Genomic DNA, 21,802 nt, shown 5'->3' with positions numbered 1-21,802 from the left:
TTTGGATGGCTTTTCCATTGAAAAACTAAACTCTAAATGAACATTATTTTGGTCCTTGGTCTTTCACAAAAGCCTATCAAGGACCCACAATTTGTGAAGCCCACATTTTAACCACAACTGATTAAGTTCATGCCAGTTGCATCGCCGCTTGGTACAGCTAGTCCTCGACTTACAACAGCGGTTGGAAGCAGAATTGCCACGGCTAAGCCAGGCGATCGTTAAGCGGGTGGCGCCTGAGGCTACGTCCCTTCTGCTGGGGTTGTTAAGGATATCACTGCAGTTGTTAAGTGAGCACACAGTCATTAAGCAAATCCAGCTTCCCCGTCGACTTTGCTCGGCGGATGGGATGGTCGCAAATGCCGATCACGTGACCCAGGGAGGCTGTGACTGTCGTCAACCCAGGCCAGTGGCAAGCGCTAAATTTTAATCCCATGACCAGGAGGATACGGAGATTGTTGTAAGTGTGAGGACTGGCCATAAGTCACTTGTAACTTTGAACGGTCGCTAAACCGAGTCGTTGTAAGTTGAGGACTACCCATATAGCAAGAGGAGGGGGGGGAAGATCCCCAGATGGTGACCTTCCATCCGCCCCAGCCACAAAGGGCAATGCTGAGGGCAATGATGGGAGTTGTAGTCCGTGCAATCTATCCTGGAAGCCACAGATCTCTTTGGCCACGGAATCCAGCTGAGATCCACTTTCTTGCTTTCCTCCAGAACATCGTGTCCAGGGTCACCAGCCTACCCTTGATCAGCTCCGCGTACGAAGTCTGTTCCTCCGTGTACCAGTATGCCAAGATGACCTACCCCTGCGTCAACACCGCCTGCAACATTGTGGAAATGGTGGCTGCCGTGGCCGTGGGCAGTGCCCGTGGCGGGGCCCAACCTCTCCTGCCCCATCTTGAACCACAGAGTAAGTCCAACGATCGCGCCTCCATAATTTCAATTCAATTTATTAGCGCTTATAGACCGCCCCCTCTCCTGAAAGGGACTTGGGGCGGTGTACAGTCCAGTTGGGTGTTTTCAGCACCTTTAGAAGGTCGAGCGGTCCAGTTCCAAGCGTCCCTTGGCTGCCGTCAAGTTTCTAGTCCTCATGGCGCAAACGTTTCTTGGCAAACCCCTGTTTTGCCTCATCCACCAGGCTTCTTTCTCCTTCTTTCGAAGAGAATGCATCGGGCGTTCTCATCTTTCCCTCTTTCTCCAGCTTGGCAGTTTAATCCACGGGGGGGGGGGGTTATGACCTCCTGCAATCCCCCTCACCCCCACCCCACACTCCTTCGTGACCGAACAAGTGAGCAGAACTTTTTGCTCTCCGGAGCAAAGCGCGGAAGTCCTCGCTCTATGCGATTCTGTAAAATATCCTGCGAAAACTTTTCAACGGAAAGCCTTGTTTGCAAACGGCTAAAAGAACAGCCTTTTAAAGAAATCTGAACTCATTTAGAACTCACGTCTCATGTTTTTTCTCCCTTTAATTACTGTTTTTTTTAAAAACGTGGTTGTTAGTTGCGAAGTTGTGTCCGGCCCATTGCGACTGACAACGTTCCTCCAGACTTTCCTGTCCTCTACCATTTCCCGGAGTCCAGGGGTGAAATTCAGCAGATTCTGACAGGTTCTGGAGAACCAGTAGCAGAAATTCTGAATAGTTCGGAGAACCGGTAAATACCACCTCTGGCTGGCCCTGCCCCCATCTATTCTCTGCCTCCCGAGTCCCAGATGATGTGGAGGGAATGGGGATTTTGCAGTATCCTTCCCCTGCCACACCCACCATGCCACGCCCACAGAACCAGTAGTAAAAGAAATTGAATTTCACCACTGCCGGAGTCCCTTTAAGCTCACACCGAATGCTTCTGTGATTCCATCCATCCACCTCATTCTCTGCCGTCCCCTTCTTCTTCTTTTGCCCTCCATCGTTCCCAGCATGAGGCTCTTCTCAAGGAATCCTTCCTTCTCATTAGATGGCCAAAGTGTCTGAGTTTCATCTTTAGGATCTGGCCTTCTAAAGAGCAGTCAGGGTTGATCTCCTCTAGGACTGACTGGTTGGATGGCCTTGCAGTCCAAGGGACTCAGTGCAAGAGTCTTCTCCAGCACCAGAGTTCAAAGGCCTCCATTCTTTGGCACTCAGCCTTCCTTATGGTCCAACCTTCACAGCCATCCATTGCAACTGGGAAAACCAAAGCCTTGACTAACACAGGGTGATGTCTCTGCTTTTAAAAAAATAAATAAACCCAATCCCACTTTTCTTTGATAAAAAGAGGATGTTTTCAGCCAAAGGGTTTCCTGCCTAGGCAGGGGGTTGGACTAGAAGACCTCCAAGGTCCCTTCCAACTCTACTATTGTATTGTATTGTATTGTATTGTATTGTATTGTATTGTATTGCATTGTATTGTATTAAATAGGAATCCTTTTAGCTCTTTGCACAGGAATCAAAAATGAAAGACCTAAATAAATTTTAAATAAATCGCAATATATTAGGGAATGCGGTTTTCCTTTTAATCTGAAAGAATACCAGCGTTTCAGCTTTGAAACATAACGCGAAGCTAGTTTGACTTAAAGCCAAAAATGTAAAAACTTTCCCCCCCTCTTTCCTAGTTGCAACCGTGAATGAATATGCTTGCAAAGGACTGGACAGACTAGAGAAAAAGCTGCCAATTCTTCAACAACCAACTTACCAGGTAAGATAAATTAGCAAAACACACCTTGGTGGCTGGGGAATTCTGGGAGTTGAAGTCCACACCTCTTAAAAAGTTTCTTCAAATTGAGTAACACTGCTCTAGAAGAGCAGAGGCCTCCAACCTTGGCAGCTTTAAGACTTGTGGACTTCAACTCCCAGAATTCCTCAGTCAGCAAAGCTTGGAGGTTTGCTGGAGGGTGGAGGCCCCTGCTCTAGAGCAGAGGTGGGAAGCAATGGCCCCTTTAAGACTGGGGGACTTCAACTCCCAGAATTCCTGAGGCAGCCATGTTGGTTCTGGAATTCTGGGAGTTGAAATCCACAAGTCGCAAAAGAGCCATCGTTCCTCACCCCTGTTCTAGACGATTGAAGCTACAGGTAATCCTCAACCTACGACCAAAATTGAGCCCAAAATGTATGTTGCTAAGTGAGACATTTGCTAAGTAAGCTTTGCCCTCTTTTACGACTTTTCTCGCCACAGCTGTTAAGTGGATCGCTTTCAGTGGTTAAATTAGTCACACGGTTGTTAAGTGAATCTGGATTCCCCATTGGCTTGGCTTGTCAGAAGGTCGCAAAAGGGGATCACACCACACACACACACACACACACACACACCCCGGGATGCTGCAACCGTCATAAACTTGAGTCAGGTGTCAAGAATCCAAATGTAAATCACATGACCATGGAAATGCTGAAACCGTCATAAATGTGAAACACGGTCATAAGTCCCTTTTTCCAGTGCCGTGGTAACTTTGAACGGTCACTAAATCAATTTCCTGCAGTTCTCATTTGCTCCAGAGGATAGGAGTAGATAAACAGGAGGACAATTCAAGAATGTGGATTTCGATTAGATATTCACGGGAACTTCTTGAGCTCTCAATCAGTGAGTGGTCCCTTCCTCGTCACTGGTGCTTTTCGTCATACAGTGAATCTGTGCAAACTGTAGAGGGTTGGACTTGATGACCTCTGAGCTCCCATTGTTCCAGAGATTGTTTTTTTAAAAAGGTAGAATTAAAAGACGAAGGAGGAAAGAAATAGTGCCAAGCACAATTTCTCCCAGCAATTAACATCCAGGTAAACAGGAAATTGAATCCGATAAAAAAGCAAGGAAGGGAATCCATCCCAGGGCTGGCCAGGTTCCTATCTATCAAGAACTTGTAATATATTATAATATCTATAAACCTATCATGATAGGGAAAAAAAAAACTACCTGCAAACGTCACTCCTACATACACTGATGTCGTAACCTAGCATGGTAATGAGACGTCTGCAGGAAAACCACCAAGTTTAGAGAACTTCAAGGACCTATCATGTTTTTGGAAATGCAGTTATTCCTCTACTTACAACTGTAATGCAGCCAGCTCATGACAGTCGTAAGCCATGACAGTCGTAAAGCAGGTTGGTCACGTGATTTCTTCCCCCCTTCCCCCCGATTTTATGACTTTTTTGAGGCAGTCATTAAATGAACATGGCAGTTGTTAAATGAATGTTAAGGTCATTAGGCAAACCCGTGGCTTGCTATGGGTGAGGTTTTGCCTGAAAATGGGGTGTAACCACGGTCAAACAGCTATATGTGTCACTCAACCGATCTGTTTTACGACCGTCATGACAAGCAGCTGCAATATGGCCATAGGTTGAGGACTACTTAAGGGAAGGATGTGACTGTCGGAACTTCAGAACTGGGTTGAAACTTCCTTTTTACAGGCAGGTCATAACTTCAAACAGTAGCTAAGTGATTGGTCGTAACTCAAGAACGAGTATATATTACAAGTTGCTTTCCAGGGTTATTTTCTGACTTTACTCGGAGTTTCCCACTCCACAATTTTCTGGTTCTTGCACAAATATTATGAGTTCATTTGCAGGTTGTCGACTTAGAGTGGTACGGTGGCCTAGAGGTGGAGCTCTCGCTTCACAATCAGGGGGCTGTGAGTTCGATCCTAGGTAGAGACAGGATATTTCTCTCTCTCTGGGCGCAATGAGAATATATCTGCCGAACAAAACTCCACATTGGCGACAGGAAGGGCATCTGGCCAGTAAATACTCAGCTCCATTCAGTTGGCCAGAATCCATCCCGCAAGGGATTATGGGGTCATTAAATGAAGACAATTTGCAGGTTGTCTTAGATGACCGGCCATCCTTGCTGTCTCCAACACAAAGTCCCCAAACTTTGGGATTTGAAGGTCTTAGAGCAGGGGTGTCCAAACTTGAGAACTTTAAGACTTGTGGACTTCAATTCCCATGGCTGGCTGGGGAATTCTGGGAGTTGAAGTCCACAAGTCTTAAAGTTCTCAAGTTTGGACACCCCTGTCTTAGAGAGAGTTCCATCTTGGACTTTGACGAGAAACCTTCCTTGCGATTGAATGTCCACCCAAATTTATTCTCGCTCGGCCTTTGATCCCTTTCTTCCTCCTTCTAGGTCTTCGAAGATGGTGTCACCTTGACCAAGACAGTGGTGTCGTCCACCGTCCATGCCGCTGGTGAAGCCAAGGGCCGCGTGACCCAGAGAGTGACCAAAGCGGTTGACCTTACCAAGAACATTGTCCAGGACAGCATCACCTTGACCAAATCCGTGGTGAACTCCACCGTCAACACGGCCCGGAACGCCGCCAATGAAGCCAAGGGTCTCGTGACTCACCGGGCAGCTGACGTGGTCAACCTGGGCAAGGAGGCCATCAACGATGGCGTTGACCTTACTCGGTCGGTGGTGTCCAACACGGTCAAGGCCGCCCGTCAAGTGCAGAGCTCTGGGGCTCTCCAGGAAGGCGTGGAGATGGCCACTTTGTTCAGGCAAGCCGTGGCCAGTGGAGTGGACACCATGTTGGATAGGACGGAAGAGATGGTGGATTATTACCTTCCCATGTCGGAGGAAGAACTTGGTAAGAGCAGATACACACACGCATACAGACACTGTGTTTCTCAAGTTGTAAGTCAACTTGTGGCAATCAATCAGTCAGTAAGAAACTGGATTAGGGGCACCCAATCAGCTTCTGAAGTCAATTCTCCAAAAATCTGCCTGCCTTCCTTCCTTTCCTTTCTCCTTCCTTCCCTTTTCCTTCCTTCCTTTTTTTCATTTTTCCTTCCTTCCTTTCTTTTTTCTTTCTTTCCTTCCTTCCTTTTTCATTTTTCCTTCCTTCTTTCTTTCCTTATTTTTATTTTCTTCCTTCCTTCCTTTCTTTCTTTCCTTCTTTCTCTTTCTTTTCCTTTTCTCATTTTTCCTTCCTTCTTTATTTTTTCCTTCCTTCTCCCCCTTTCCTTTTTCCTTCCTTCCTTCCTTCCTTTTTCCTTTTTCCTTCCTTTCCTTTTTCCTTCCTTTTTCCATTTTTCCTTACTTCCTTTCCTTTTCCTTTCTTTCCTTCCCTTTTTACTTCCCTCCTTCCCTCCTTCCTTTTTAATTTTTCCTTCCTTTATTCCTTCCTTACCTTTCCTCTTTCCTTCCTTCCTTTTTCATTTTTCCTTACTTCTTTCCTTCCTTATTTTTATTTCCTTTCTTCCTTTCTTTTAATCTTTCTTTCGTTCTTTCTTTCTCTCACTCTTTTTCTCATTTTTCCTTCCTTTATTTTTTCCTTCCTTCCTTCCTTATTTTCCTTCCTTCCTTTTTAATTTTTCCTTCCTTTATTCCTTCCGTACCTTTCCTCTTTCCTTCCTCCCCTTTTCATTTTTCCTTACTTCTTTCCTTCCTTATTTTTATTTCCTTTCTTCCTTTCTTTTCATCTTTCTTTCGTTCTTTCTTTCTCTCTTTTTCTCATTTTTCCTTCCTTTATTTTTTCCTTCCTTCTTTCCTTCTTATTTTCCTTCCTTTCTTCTTATTTTCCTTGCTTCCTTGCTTCCTTCCTTCCTTGCTTCCCTCCCTCCCTGTCTTGTAGGTCACCCATCTCATCTGTAGGCCACTCATTAGATAAGCAAGCAAGAGGAAACATGAGAACAAAACGGCTGGGGTGAATTGGGGGACGCTGTTTTTGAATCCATCCATGGGGACTCATCCTTCCTGGGATCGGAGGGGGCCTCTTGACACCCGCTTTGTCCTCCCTGCAGCCCAGCTGGCCCACCAGGTCCAGGGCGTCAGCCCGGCCTCCATGGACGAGCAGCGGAGAGAGCAGAGCTATTTCGTCCGCCTGGGCTCCCTCTCCAGCAAAATGCGTTCCCGGGTCTACCGGCATTCCCTGAATCGGCTTCATGTGGTTAAGGAAAACACTCAGGACTTGCTCGGCCAGCTCCAGCATGTGATAAACCTGGTAAGCCGGCCCCTGGGTTCAAAACAGCCAGGATGCAGAACAATAAGGCACCTGAGGACAGAACAAGAAGCAATGGGTGGAAACTAATCAAGGAGAGAAGCAACTTAGAACTGAGGAGAAACTTCCTGACAGTTAGAACAATTAATCAGTGGAACAGAAGTTGCCTCCAGAAGTTGTGAATGCCCCAACACTGGAAGTCTTTAAGAAGATGTTGGATAGCCATCTGTCTGAAATGGTAAAGGGTTTCCTGCCTAAGCAGGGGGTTGGACTAGAAGACCTCCAAGGTCCCTTCCAACTCTACTATTGTATTGATAATACCACATATGAAGAACGGTTGCAGGAACTGGGTATGTTTAGCTTAAGAGAAAGAAGGACTAGGGGAGACATAATAGCAGTGTTCCAATATCTCAGGGGTTGCCACAAAGAAGAGGGAGTCAAGCTATTCTCCAAGGCACCTGAGGGTAGAACAAGAAGCAATGGGTGGAAACTAATCAAGGAGAGAAGCAACTTAGAACTGAGGAGAAACTTCCTGACAGTGAGAACAATTAACCAGTGGAACAGAAGTTGCCTCCAGAAGTTGTGAATGCCCCAGGACTGGAAGTCTTTAAGAAGATGTTGGATAGCTATTTGTCTGGAACGGTATAGGGTTTCCTGCCTTGGCAGGGGGTTGGACTAGAAGACCTCCAAGGTCCCTTCCAACTCTACTATTGTATTATTGTAATAAAAAAAAGCCAACACAGTTCTAGGCTGCATCAACAGAGGGATGGAATCAAGATCACGTGAAGTGTTAATACCACTTTATAATGCCTTGGTAAGGCCACACTTGGAATACGGCATTTGTCAGGGTTCCAAATAGCGTCCAAAATTAAATCAGAGTCCAAGGCAAAGCATCCCTCAAAGTTCCAGTTTATTGAGCCATGTTGGCTCATCTGGGAAAACCTGAATCTGAAGGCCCCCCGGTTTTCCCACCCAGTTGAAAGTTCAAGATCTTGCCCCCACACCCACAAGTCCATCCCATGGTCCAATCTCCCACTGCCACGCTGGCAGCTTCCACCCATCCCGGTCAGGTGCAGAGGTGCAGAGACAAAGGATGACCTTGGCTTACTAAAAAAGAATTTTGTTATGGCTACATATCACCCAAGTCCATACAATCCCCCCCTCCCATTTCCCCACCATAGAAAAAGACATAGTAGAATAATAGAAAGTGTGGAAGGCCAAAGATCAAAATAAAAGATGGCTGCAGGCCTGACAGCATTCAGTTTTGGTCACCACGATGTAGAAAAGATGTGGAGACTCTAGAAAGAGTGCAGAGAAGAGCAACAAAGAGGATTAGGGGATTGGAGGCTAAAGCATATGAAGAACAGTTGCAGGAACTGGGTATGTTTAGCTTAAGAGAAAGAAGGACTAGGGGAGACATGATAGCAGTCTTCCAATATCTCAGGGGTTGCCACAAAGAAGAGGGAGTCAAACTATTCTCCAAGGCACCTGAGGGTAGAACAAGAAGCAATGGGTGGAAACTAATCAAGGAGAGAAGCAACTTAGAACTGAGGAGAAACTTCCTGACAGTGAGAACAATTAACCAGTGGAACAGAAGTTGCCTCCAGAAGTTGTGAATGCCCCAGGACTGGAAGTCTTTAAGAAGATGTTGGATAGCTATTTGTCTGGAACGGTATAGGGTTTCCTGCCTTGGCAGGGGGTTGGACTAGAAGACCTCCAAGGTCCCTTCCAACTCTACTATTGTATTATTGTAATAAAAAAAAGCCAACACAGTTCTAGGCTGCATCAACAGAGGGATGGAATCAAGATCACGTGAAGTGTTAATACCACTTTATAATGCCTTGGTAAGGCCACACTTGGAATACGGCATTTGTCAGGGTTCCAAATAGTGTCCAAAATTAAATCAGAGTCCAAGGCAAAGCATCCCTCAAAGTTCCAGTTTATTGAGCCATGTTGGCTCATCTGGGAAAACCTGAATCTGAAGGCCCCCCGGTTTTCCCACCCAGTTGAAAGTTCAAGATCTTGCCCCCACACCCACAAGTCCATCCCATGGTCCAATCTCCCACTGCCACGCTGGCAGCTTCCACCCATCCCGGTCAGGTGCAGAGGTGCAGAGACAAAGGATGACCTTGGCTTACTAAAAAAGAATTTTGTTATGGCTACATATCACCCAAGTCCATACAATCCCCCCCTCCCATTTCCCCACCATAGAAAAAGACATAGTAGAATAATAGAAAGTGTGGAAGGCCAAAGATCAAAATAAAAGATGGCTGCAGGCCTGACAGCATTCAGTTTTGGTCACCACGATGTAGAAAAGATGTGGAGACTCTAGAAAGAGTGCAGAGAAGAGCAACAAAGAGGATTAGGGGATTGGAGGCTAAAGCATATGAAGAACAGTTGCAGGAACTGGGTATGTTTAGCTTAAGAGAAAGAAGGACTAGGGGAGACATGATAGCAGTCTTCCAATATCTCAGGGGTTGCCACAAAGAAGAGGGAGTCAAACTATTCTCCAAGGCACCTGAGGGTAGAACAAGAAGCAATGGGTGGAAACTAATCAAGGAGAGAAGCAACTTAGAACTGAGGAGAAACTTCCTGACAGTGAGAACAATTAACCAGTGGAACAGAAGTTGCCTCCAGAAGTTGTGAATGCCCCAGGACTGGAAGTCTTTAAGAAGATGTTGGATAGCTATTTGTCTGGAACGGTATAGGGTTTCCTGCCTTGGCAGGGGGTTGGACTAGAAGACCTCCAAGGTCCCTTCCAACTCTACTATTGTATTATTGTAATAAAAAAAAGCCAACACAGTTCTAGGCTGCATCAACAGAGGGATGGAATCAAGATCACGTGAAGTGTTAATACCACTTTATAATGCCTTGGTAAGGCCACACTTGGAATACGGCATTTGTCAGGGTTCCAAATAGTGTCCAAAATTAAATCAGAGTCCAAGGCAAAGCATCCCTCAAAGTTCCAGTTTATTGAGCCATGTTGGCTCATCTGGGAAAACCTGAATCTGAAGGCCCCCCGGTTTTCCCACCCAGTTGAAAGTTCAAGATCTTGCCCCCACACCCACAAGTCCATCCCATGGTCCAATCTCCCACTGCCACGCTGGCAGCTTCCACCCATCCCGGTCAGGTGCAGAGGTGCAGAGACAAAGGATGACCTTGGCTTACTAAAAAAGAATTTTGTTATGGCTACATATCACCCAAGTCCATACAATCCCCCCCTCCCATTTCCCCACCATAGAAAAAGACATAGTAGAATAATAGAAAGTGTGGAAGGCCAAAGATCAAAATAAAAGATGGCTGCAGGCCTGACAGCATTCAGTTTTGGTCACCACGATGTAGAAAAGATGTCGAGACTCTAGAGAGAGTGCAGAGAAGAGCAACTAAGATGATTAGGGGACTGGAGACTAAAACATATGAAGAACAGTTGCAGGAACTGGGTATGTCTAGTTTAAGAGAAAGAAGGACTAGGGGAGACGTGATAGGAGTCTTCCAATATCTCAGGGGTTGCCACAAAGAAGAGGGAGTCAAACTATTCTCCAAGGCACCTGAGGGTAGAACAAGAAGCAATGGGTGGAAACTAATCAAGGAGAGAAGCAACTTAGAACTAAGGAGAAATTTCCTGACAGTGAGGACAATTCACCAGTGGAACAACTTGCCTCAAGAAAGTTGTGGGTGCTCCATCACTGGAGCTTTTTAAGAAGAGACTGGGCAGCCACTTTTGGGGAATAGCATAGGGCAGGGGTGTCAAACTCAAGGCCCACCGGCTGCTTAAAGGGAGCCCATGGGGCTGGCCTGGAAATATCAAAGGATTGGCCCACGGTGCCTCTGGCGGCTAAAATGGGCCACATGAGCTACACCTGCCCCTCATTTTCACCCTCCATGGCCTTTTGCAGCATTCTGCCGGCTGAAAACAGGCGGGAAACAGGTGGGAAAATGGGCCAGAAACAGGCCGGAAACGGGCCAAAAAATGAGCCAAAAAAAAAGGGCTGAAAAACAGGCCATGTCGCCCTTTTTAGCCAGCAGAGTGCTGTAGGAGGCCATGGAGGGCCAAAAGGAGGTGCAGGGGGGCTGCGTGTACACCCTCTATGCCACGTCTTGGCCAGCAGGGTACTGCAGGAGGCAATTGTTGTTTTCCCCCTGGCACCCGCCCCAGCTGGCCTGCGGAGAACTACCATATTTTTCGGAGTATAAGACGCACCTTTCCCCCCCTAAAAAAGAGGGTGAAAATCTGGGTGCATCTTATACACTGAATACAGCATTTTTGGCCTCCCGAAACCCCGCCCCCTTCACCAAAATGGCTGTGCATAGCCTTTAGGAGGCTTATAGAGTGCTCCTGAGGGCTGGGGAGGTCACAAACGAGCAAAAAACAGGCCATTTTTAGCTCCTTTTTGCCCCCTCAGCCTCCAGGAGCACTTTGCAAACCTCCCAAACTCTCTCCCTGCCCCGTTTTTCATTAAAAACGAGGCATGCAGAGAGTGTGAGAGGTCTGCAGTGTGCAAAAACTTTTTTAAAAAAATTGCCTCTTCAAAATCTTGGTGCATCTTATACTCTGAAAAATACGGTACAATGCTGATCTGGCCCTAGAAGAAATCCAATTTGACACCCCTAGTATAGGGTCTTCTGCCTTAGCAGAGGGTTGGACTAGAAGACCTCCAAGGTCCCTTCCAATTCTGTTATTTTATTCTGTTCTATTCCAAGGTAAAGGTAGCTCTCAACTGTCATTGGTTTGTTTAGTGACCGTTCAAAGTTACAATGGCACTGACAAAAAAAAAAGACTTATGATCATATTTCACACTTACAACCATTGCAGCATCCCCAAAATCCCCAAATCATTTGGGATTTTGGAATGTGTTGTGTGACGATGTGTGATTTATAATGACCATCACTATTTACAATAAAAATTGCAGGTTCAATTACGGTCGTAAGTTGAGGGCTGCCTGCATTGGGTTACCAGCTGATTATTACTGCATTGTTTTCTTAAATTGTTTTGATTTCTGCTTCTCTGGCAGGTGGAACATTTGAAAGACAGCGCGGGGAGTCAATTCCAGGAAGCACAACAGAAACTGAACCAAATTTTGCTCAAATGGACCCATATTCAGTCAGAAGAGGATCGGGAAAGAAGAGAGACAGAAAACTCCCCACAACAGGTAGTCTATGCAACAGGTCGTCCTCAACATAGCAGGGGGTTGGACTAGAAGACCTCCAAGGTCCCTTCCAACTCTGTTATTCTGTTATGACCAGTTATGTTTATTGCATGTTCCTTGCAGTTTTTTTTAACCTTGGCCCCTTTAAGAGATGGACTTCAACTCCCAGAATTCTGGGAATTGAAGTCCACCCATCTTAAACCATACTAGCTGGGGAATTCTGGGAATTGAAGTCCGCCCATCTTAAACCATACTAGCTGGGGAATTCTGGGAATTGAAGTCCGCCCATCTTAAACCATACTAGCTGGGGAATTCTGGGAATTGAAGTCCGCCCATCTTAAACCATACTAGCTGGGGAATTCTGGGAATTGAAGTCCCCCCATCTTAAACCATACTAGCTGAGGAATTCTGGGAATTGAAGTCCACCCATCTTAAACCATACTAGCTGGGGAATTCTGGGAATTGAAGTCCGCCCATCTTAAACCATACTAGCTGGGGAATTCTGGGAATTGAAGTCCACCCATCTTAAACCATACTAGCTGAGGAATTCTGGGAATTGAAGTCCACCCATCTTAAACCATACTAGCTGGGGAATTCTGGGAATTGAAGTCTACCCATCTTCAAGAGGCCATCTTTGGGGGGGGGAAAGCACTGGCTTATTTACAAGTCGCAATCCCAAAGCACGCATCATACACAGTCCTGTTGTGATGCACAATTTGTCCTCTGCAGGTCGAGTCGGCGACTTTGGCCATGTTAAGATCCCTCATCCAAGATCTCAGCCCTGCGTACACCTGGCTGATGTCCACCGTTGAAGTGCTGCCCAGGAGCCTCCGGGAAAGAGTGGACCAAACTCAGAGTAACTTCCACCACCTTCACCGCTCCTTCTCTTCCGCCGAGTCCTTCCAGGACCTGCCCTCCGTCTTCCTCACCCAGAGCCAGGAGATGATCTCCCAAGCCCGGGACGTTCTCCATAAGTTAGCGGAACACCTCGTCCAGATCACCCCTCTGAACTGGATCGTGGGGCCCTTCCGACCCAAGGAAGGAGGGTCGGGAACCTCCCGGGAGGAGAGCAGGACAGGGCATCCGAAGGAGATGGGCAAAGACGTCAGGGCATCCCCGTCGGAGAAGGTTGTAGTCAAGAAGATGAAAAGAATGGAGAACACAACCGAGGTAGACCCAAGAGAGTCCACGGAGGCAGTGGGGGCCTTGAAGGAGCTGCTAGCGGCCTCCCAGGGCCCCCCCCAAGAGAAGAACTAGGAGAAAGGAGAGAGAAAGACCTCCGTGCCAGGAGGAGGTCTCCAGGGGTATCCACAAGGCATGGTCAAAAGTCCCAAGGTGGCAACCACAACAGAGCTTTGATGGCCTCGTTGGGTCCACCCTGTTCTTTGACTACACCTTGCGGACATCCCTGGGACCACCTGGACATCCCGGCAAATTTGCCCTAAACGTTTTGCAGCCCTTCTTCCTGGAGGGAAGGGATTCCCCAACCACAATGCCCCCTCCCCAAGGATGCTGTACTGGAGGCCTCCTCCCAAAAAGGCAGATGAAGGAGACTCAATGTCCAAGAGGGGAATTCCAAGCTCTGTGGAAAGAGAACAAACAGGAAAGTTCAAAGCTTGCTGAGAGAGAGATCTGATTGGATCCATTTTTCCTTCGCTCCAAAGGGACCTATCTCCCTCCCCCCCCATAAAGTGTGGGGATCCGTTTTGTTAATTTCCAAAGGATCCTTTCTTAAATTTCTGCTTTAATTCAGAAGCGCAACCAAAAAAAAAAGGGGGTAAGGAATCAGAGTAGGGGAGAAGAGATGAGTTAGCTGTTATTTATTTACCGTGTTTCCCAAAAATAAGACCTCCCCAGATAATAAGCCCAATCGGGCTTTTGAGCTAAAATAAGCCCTCCCCCAAAATATTGCAACACAGCAGCAGCCTTGAGGTGACCACGCTCTCCTCCCCCTCCTGCACCTCAAAAATAATAAGACCTCCCCGAAAATAAGGCCAAGCACTTTTTTCAGTGGGGGGGAGGATCAAAAGAAAATAAGACCAGGTCTTATTTTCGGGGAAACACGGTAGACTTATATGCCAGAGAGAAAAACAATTGTCTTTTTTTCCCCATTTCTCTTGAAGCATGTGATAATCTAATCAGGCAGTAGGCGTAACACCCAGTTGCAAGGAAGGAATCGACGTCTCGGAAAGGAATTAAATTTCCTCGTATAGCCAAGTGTCTAGTCCTCATTACTGCAGAGACGAGCTTGTAAATAGGTGTAGGGATGGGCAGTTTAAAAGCTTAACGGCGAAGATGGACTTGAAGATGATATTTGAAGGCAGGTGGAAGAAATGGTGACGTTATTTAACTGGGGGTGGGGGTGGGGAGTTAAAAATGCATCCAGCTGAATTTCCATGACGCTAAGCTTTGAGCATCTTCCAGGGGGGTCCTTCTTTGGTGTCCACGCTGTAGGAAAATAAAATTTAAAAACGTGTTTGCCCATTCCCATCATCTTTCGCGGTAGGGGAGTTGGGGTGGGTGGGTTGGAGGGTGAATTAAAACCTGTCATTTAATAGGGTAGAGAGGAGATGGTGGGGGGGCTTGGATTTAGATGTCAGTTCTCAAGATGGCATGGACTGGTGCGGAAGTGTATCTGAAAGCACCAGATTAGAGGAAGGGTCTATTGATGGATGGAGGGATGAGTGGGTGGATGGATGGATGGAAAGGTGGAGGGATGAATGAATAGGTGGAGGAATGGGTGGATGAGTGGATGCACGGAGGGAGAGTGGGATGGGTAGGGGAAGGGAGGGAGGGAGGGAGAGATGGATGAGGGAGTGGATGGAGGGATAGCTAAAAGAGGAAGCAGAAACAGATTGCTTCTTGTCAGCAATCAATACTCAGATAAGCAGGGATTAACACCAGACAAACAAACTCAAAACAATATCCTCAAAACAATCAAGAACACTCTCACCAACGCTGACAGGGCAAACCAGTAGTATATAAATGAAAGCCAACTCCACTCCCTTCTGGCACTGAAGATGTTACCTAGTTGGGTGATGAAACATCCCTTAAGAAAACCTCCTCCTCCCAGTCTCCTCTCCACAAACCCAATTCCCTTCTAGCACCAAGGATGCTACCTAGCTGTGTAATAAAATATGTGCAAGAAAACAACCAGGCTCAGAGAGGGACCAACAGTCCTCCTCATCCTCCATCCCTTCCTTCTACTACTGAGGATGTTACCTAGTTGGGTTGTGAATCGTTTGCAAGACAGTCTCCAAGCACCAAGGACCCCACAGTTCAACCCTGAGCCACAGATATTCTTTTCTATTTGATGGCATGGCTGTACTCACCCTCCCGACGTCCACGGGAAGCATCCCCACAACACAGAGGGCTAAACAACAACACCAGAAGTGGTAATTCAACCAGTTCTGACAGGTTCTGGAGAACCGGTAGCGGAAATTTTGAGCAGTTCGGAGAACCGGCAAATAGGCTGGCCACGCCCCTGCGGCCTCCCAGCTGATCTTCTTGTCAGGCCTGCAGCCATCTTTTCCTTTGGATCTTTGGCCCGCCACACTTTCTATTATTTTACTATGCATCTTCTATTGTGGGAAAATGGGAGGGGGGATTGGATGGAGTTAGATGATGTGTAGCCATAACAATATTCTTTTTAGTAAGCCAAGGTCATCCTTTGTCTCTGCACCTCTGCATCTGACCGGGATGGGTGGAAGCTGCCAGCGTGGCAGTGGGAGATTGGACCATGGGGTGGACTTGTGGGTGTGGGGGCAAGATCTTGAACTTTCAACTGAGTGGGAAAAACCGGAAGCTTTCAGATTCGGGTTTTCCCAGATGTGCCAACACGGCTCTCTTAACAAATTGGAACTTTGAGCTAGACTTTGCCTCGGACTCTGATTTAATTTTGGATGCTATTTGGAACCCTGACATTAACCCGAATCTGAGAGCTTCCCTGAACAGGAGAAGGGAGCTGGAAAGCAGGTTATTGGGTTGGGGAAGGAAGGGGGATTTTGCAGGATCCTTCCCCTGCCACGCCCACCAAGCCATGCCACACCCACCAAGCCACGCCCACAGAACCGGTAGTAAACATTTTTGAATTCCACCTCTGAACACCATCCCATCCTCCCTGTGCACTCCCACCCCAGCAAATAGTCCGGGCGCCAGATGTTCAGATTCAGCCTCTTTATAAGAAGTCCCCAGCCTTTGACGCCTGCTGGGTCCTGAAATTGTCCACAGAGGTCCGACTGGCCCTTATTTGCAAACTATCATTTTCCACAGAACTGCAGCCTAGCAAACTGGTGAGTTTCTTTCTTTCTTTCTTTCTTTCTTTCTTTCTTTCTTTCTTTCTTTCTTTCTTTCTTTCTTTCTTCCTTCCTTCCTTCCTTCCTTCCTTCCTTCCTTCCTTCCTTTTCTTTCACTCCTTCTTTCTTTTGTTTTTCTTTCTTTCTCCTTCCTTTCCTTCTTCCTTTCCTTTCTTTCCTTCCCTTACTTTCATTCATTCATTCTTTCCTCTTTCTTTCCTTTCTTTCTTTCCTTCCTTTCTTTTCTTTCTTTCCTTTCCTTCCTTCCTTTCTTTCACTTCTTTCATTCTTTCTTTCTTTCCTTTCCTTTCTTCTTTCTGTCTTCCTTTTCTTTTCTATCCGAATATAAAATACAAATGAAAATAAAGGCAATAGGAAAGTTGGGGGAAAGGAGGGGGGCAGAGGGGTGAACTAAAGGGAAAATTGAAATAAAGCATTGTTCTACATTTTTCAGTGTCGTAAAATCCAGAATAAAGTTACAACCTTCACTTTTTACTTTTCTGTAAAAGGACAGGCCCTTTCCATCACAACACGCCGGTGCAAACCCAACGTCAACATTTTGTTTTATTTACCCTTGTTTTGAGCACAAAGTCCAGAACGAATTTCCAAGGATCAACCCAAATTGTTAAATGTCCTTCCCCTGAATTCAAAGTTCAATTATCTCTGCCAGGCCCATCGCTCCTTCCCTCCCTTCTCCCCTGCTGGGAAATGACCCAACAGGTGAGTTTCTATTATTTGCCCAAAGGGTCTCTCTGTGGGTAAGAGAGTTTCTACTATTTGCCCAAAGTGTGTGTGTGTGTGTGTGTGTGTGTGTGTGTGTGTGTGTGTGAGAGAGAGAGAGAGAGAGAGAGAGAGAGAGAGTTTCTACTGTTTGCTCAAAGAGGTTGTGTGTTTGTGCGTTTGTGTGTGTTTCCATTATTTGCCCAACAGTGTGTGTTAGATCTGGGCAACGAGAGACAGACTGCGGACACGTAGTGACTTAACAGCTCTTTATTAGTAGTAGTAATGATCCAGCTTGCTCTGTGGTCGGAGGGTTCCCCTTTTATAGGGATCGGGTACGCCCCTCGACCAATCAGAACGATACCTGTTTCCCGCTGTAGCAGAGGACCAGAGGGGAGACTTACTACGATGTATGCTAATATCTAACACCCCTCCCCTCCTAGATGGAACGTTGCGGTAGGTAACATAGTCCTTTAGGTATGTGGGTGTTTGTCTTGCTCGGGAGGAGCGTCGTAGTTCGGGTTGGTTAGAAGTGGTTGCAGGATCGGGTGTTTTTCCTGTTTCACGTTCAGTGGTTTTTGTGCCTTCGTTGCTAGGGCGTTCTGGAGTCTGCTCGGTTGCGTTGTCTGGGGTTTGCTCTGCTTCGTGCGTGTTTTCTTGTTCCAAGCTTGGTTCGCAGGTGTCGTAGTTTTCTATGCTGGGGCTCTCGCGAGGTTGACTTTCTGTAGGCAGGGAACTCTCGTCTTCGTTTCGAAGGTCTGAGTGTGCGAGGCGACCCCGAAGTTGATCGATGTGCCTTTTCCAGTTCCGCCCATCTTCTAGTTCTAGCAAATACGATCGTGGACCCGTGATGCCAATGACCTTTGCCGGCATCCACAATGTTCCCCCTGCATAGTTGTGGGCGTATACTGAATCCCCTACGCTGAAAGACCGAATTTTACTTGTGGAGTCTGGGGGAGCTGTGGCAGAGTAATTTGGGTGAAGACGGTCCAGGTGAGACCGTAGACGGCGGCCCATGAGTAGTTCAGCAGGACTCCTACCCGTTGTTGCGCTTGGGGTGATATGCTGAATTAGGAGGTAATGGTCAATGCGTGTTTGCCAATCACCTGGACCCATCCTAGCGAGGGCCTCTTTTGCGAATCGCACCATTCTCTCTGCCTGTCCGTTTGATGCCGGATGGAATGGCGCGATGAGGGCATGCCGAATTCCCTGACCTGCTAAAAACGTTTCGAAATGCATGGCCGTGAATTGGGGCCCGTTATCGGAGACTAGGAGGTCGGGCAGGCCATGAGTGGCGAAAAGTCGCCGTAGAACCTTAATGACTGCCTCTGCCGTGGTTGAAGTCATTAGGACTACATCTAGCCATTTAGAGTATGCATCCACAACTATAAGGAAAGTCTGACCTTGGAATGGCCCTGCGAAATCGATGTGTATTCGCGACCAGGGTGCTTTAGGTTTCTCCCATTCTGTTGCGGGCGCTTCCGGGGGTGCTGGTCTCGATTCCTGGCATGGGTCGCAAGTGGCCACCCACTCTTCTATTTCTTTGTCCATGTTTGGCCACCAAACGTAACTTCTTGCTAACGCCTTCATTCTAACAATCCCCGGATGACCCACATGTAAAGCCTCTAATACATTTCTACGTAAAACATATGGAATAACAACTCGATCCCCCCACAATAAACAACCTTGTAACACTGAGAGTTCGTCCCGTTTTGACCAAAACATTTTGAATTCCGGGCCCACATTTCCTTTTGGCCACCCCCTCCAAACCCAAGTTTGAACTTGTTTTATTACATTGTCTTTCGAGGAGAATCTTGCAACGTCGTATGACGAAACCGGTCCCGGTCCCGAGTCCAAACAGTCAATGAGTAATACCGGTACTTCTGGAGTGGGGTCTGGCAGAATGTCAGGTAATGGGCAACGGCTGAGTGCGTCTGCGTGTCCTAGAGTGGAGCCCGGTCGATGAATCAATTTGTATGAATACGCAGCCAGGAAAACAGTCCACCTGGTCATGCGTGGAGAAAGGGAGATCGGGGTGGGGCGGTTTCCCGCCAAAAGTCCCAACAACGGTTTGTGATCTGTAATTAGTTCAAAATCGTGGCCGTAGAGGTATTCGTGGAAACGCTTTACTCCAGCTACAGCAGCCAGCGCTTCCCGGTCCATTTGGCTGTAATTCCTTTCGGCCGATGAAAGAGTTCTGGAGTAGAAGGCGATGGGTGCTTCTTTTCCGTCGGGCATCCTGTGGCTGAGGACTGCTCCAACTCCGAAGGGTGATGCGTCGCAGGTCAATACCAGCGGTAGGGTCTGGCTGTATTGGACGAGCAGTGAGTCAGTGGTGAGCAGGCGCTTTACCCCGGCAAAAGCTGCAGCTTCGGCTCGTCCCCATTTCCATGGTGCGTTCCTCTGGAGTAGACGGTGTAGTGGCTCAGCAACGGTCGCCTTCTGCCTCAGAAAAACGCTGTAGAAATTAAGTAATCCGAGGAAGGCCTGCAACTCGGTCTGATTTCGTGGTGTGGGGGCGTCCTGGATCGCCTTAATTTTCTTTGAAGTGGGGTGTATTCCCTGACCATCGATTCTATAACCCAGGAATTCTACGCTAGGCACGTTAATTTGGCATTTTCCCTTTTTGAGGCGGAGACCCTTTTCTCTGATTCTGGCCAAAACAGTTCTGACTCTTTTATTTAATTGCTCCTCGTTTGCAGCGGACACCAAGATGTCGTCAAAATAGGGGATGACTCCCGGTATCCCTTGCAAAAGTCGTTCCATGACGCTCTGGAACAATCCTGGGGCAATACTCACACCGAATTGTAGCCGGTTGCATTTGAATGCTCCTCTATGCGTCACTATAGTCTGGGCCTCCGCTGTGGCGCTATCCACTGGCAGTTGCTGGTAAGCTTGTGCCATGTCTAACTTAGCAAATACCTTTCCTGGTCCCAACGAGTGCAATAAGTGCTGTACTACAGGCACAGGATATGCGCTCTGTTGTAGCGCGACATTAATTGTGCATTTATAGTCCGCGCAGATGCGGACTGATCCGTCTGGCTTGACTGGGGTTACGATGGGTGTTTCCCAGCGCGCGTGATCTACCGGCTCAAGGATTCCTTGCTCCACTAACTTATCTATTTCCTTATCTATTTTTGGGCGGAGTGCAAAAGGCACTCGTCTCGGCTTAAGTCGGATTGGCGCCACCTTGGGGTCTAAATTGAATGATATTGGTTTACCCACATACTTACCCAGACCGGGGCTGAACACATCCTCGAACTCCTTAAAAATCTGTTCAGCGCTGCTGTTTCTCACGGCGTTGATTCCGGTGACTTCTAACCCCAGGGCTTCAAACCAATCGAGCCCCAGAAGGTTCTGCAATGGCGCGCTGGCGATGATCACGGGCAGCTGGGCTTCGATGTCCTTGAATCGGATTTGGAATGTGCCTTGGCCCACGATGGGGACTTGGTTCCCCTGGTAGTCTCGTAGCAGGACGTCTGGAGTGCGTAGTTGGCTCTTTCTGAGGCTAGGGATAGCCTGTTTCATGGATGCCCATGAAATAATCGTCAGGGTTGATCCAGTGTCAACTTCTAGCTCGCAGGGTGAGCCCTCCAAGAGGACTGTGACTCTCAGCCTTTTTGGTCGCTTAGGGCGGACCTGATGTATTGTGGTGAGATACGTTCGCAACTCCTCTCTCTGGGTCAACTCTATCTCATCGTCTACATCCTGAAAATACTCTCGTTGAGCGTCTTGATAGAACGCTCTTTCAGCTCTTTGTGTGTATTCTCTCTGGGGATACGTTCGCTCAGCTCCTTGTGAGTAATCTCTCTGGGGATACGCTCGCTCAGCTCTTTGGGAATTTTCTCTCTGGGTATACACTTGTGGATTTCTCTCTGGGCGCCCTTTCTGATTTCGCCAGGCCCCTGGGTTGGGCTTCTGTTGGCGGTACATAGGCGGCTGCCATGGGGCAGGGACTCTGCTCCGGCACACTCGTGCGATGTGCCCAAGTTTGTTGCAGTGCGAACAAACAACGTTCCTGAACCTACAAGTAGAGCTGGGGTGATTCCCTCCGCAACTTGCGCAGGGCGGCAAGCGGGATCCGGGTCTCCCCCCAGGCCTCATGTGACTGCTCCGCATCATGTGACTGTCCTCGAACTCGGGATTCTCGTAGTCGGGGCTTGTGTCCTCGTAGTATACTCTGGTTTGCCTCGGTGCTGGCTGGTTTACGTTGGCCCCTCGTTGTATGGTCACCGATGAGTTCTCTGCTGACTCTGACGCTCTTGCTTCATTCAGCGCTATCTGTAGGGTTAAATTCGGGTTTGCCAACAGCTTCTTTTGTAGAGAAATGTCTCTTAACCCACAGATGAGCTGCGCTAAAATGTGCTCGTCCAGATCCCTGTACTCGCAGTGAGTTGCTGCCTTTCGTAGGGCTGCAACGTATTGATTGATGGATTCTCCCGCCTTCTGGTTCCTCATGTTGAATTCCTTGCGGCAGACATGGCGGGAAGGTTTTGGCGCGTAATGAGTTTGCAGGGCCTGTTGCAACGCCGTCCACGATACTGCCTGTATTGGAGTAGGCGCGGTGAGGTCTCTGGCCGTATTGAAGACTTCCTTTCCACAGTAGCCGAGGAAGATGTTTTTCTTCCTTGCGTCGGTGATCCCCGTGTATTCGTTCGCTTCGAGGAAACACTCGAAGCGAATCATGAAGGCTTCCCATTCGTCGTTTGCTGGGTCGAAAGGAGCGGGGGGAGCATGCATCGCCAT

At 47.7% G+C, this 21,802-nt stretch overlaps 1 protein-coding gene across 1 annotated transcript in view; it reads left to right on the top strand.

The window, feature by feature from the left end:
• The window catches only part of LOC309386251 (perilipin-3-like), a 33,686-nt gene extending 19,175 nt beyond the window's left edge, over nucleotides 1-14,511 (top strand). The window contains exons 3-8 of the mRNA XM_081941403.1: nucleotides 715-910; nucleotides 2,587-2,669; nucleotides 5,082-5,541; nucleotides 6,698-6,897; nucleotides 11,907-12,044; nucleotides 12,771-14,511. Coding sequence (XP_081797529.1) covers nucleotides 715-910; nucleotides 2,587-2,669; nucleotides 5,082-5,541; nucleotides 6,698-6,897; nucleotides 11,907-12,044; nucleotides 12,771-13,298 — 1,605 coding nt within the window. The 3' untranslated portion in view covers nucleotides 13,299-14,511. The remainder of the gene's footprint in view (nucleotides 1-714; nucleotides 911-2,586; nucleotides 2,670-5,081; nucleotides 5,542-6,697; nucleotides 6,898-11,906; nucleotides 12,045-12,770) is intronic.
• Nucleotides 14,512-21,802: the final 7,291 nt, after the last annotated feature.

This window comes from Natrix helvetica (assembly GCF_964273705.1).
Source record: "Natrix helvetica genome assembly, chromosome: 1".
NCBI lineage: Eukaryota > Metazoa > Chordata > Lepidosauria > Squamata > Natricidae > Natrix > Natrix helvetica.
This window is presented reverse-complemented; position numbering and strand designations above follow the sequence as displayed.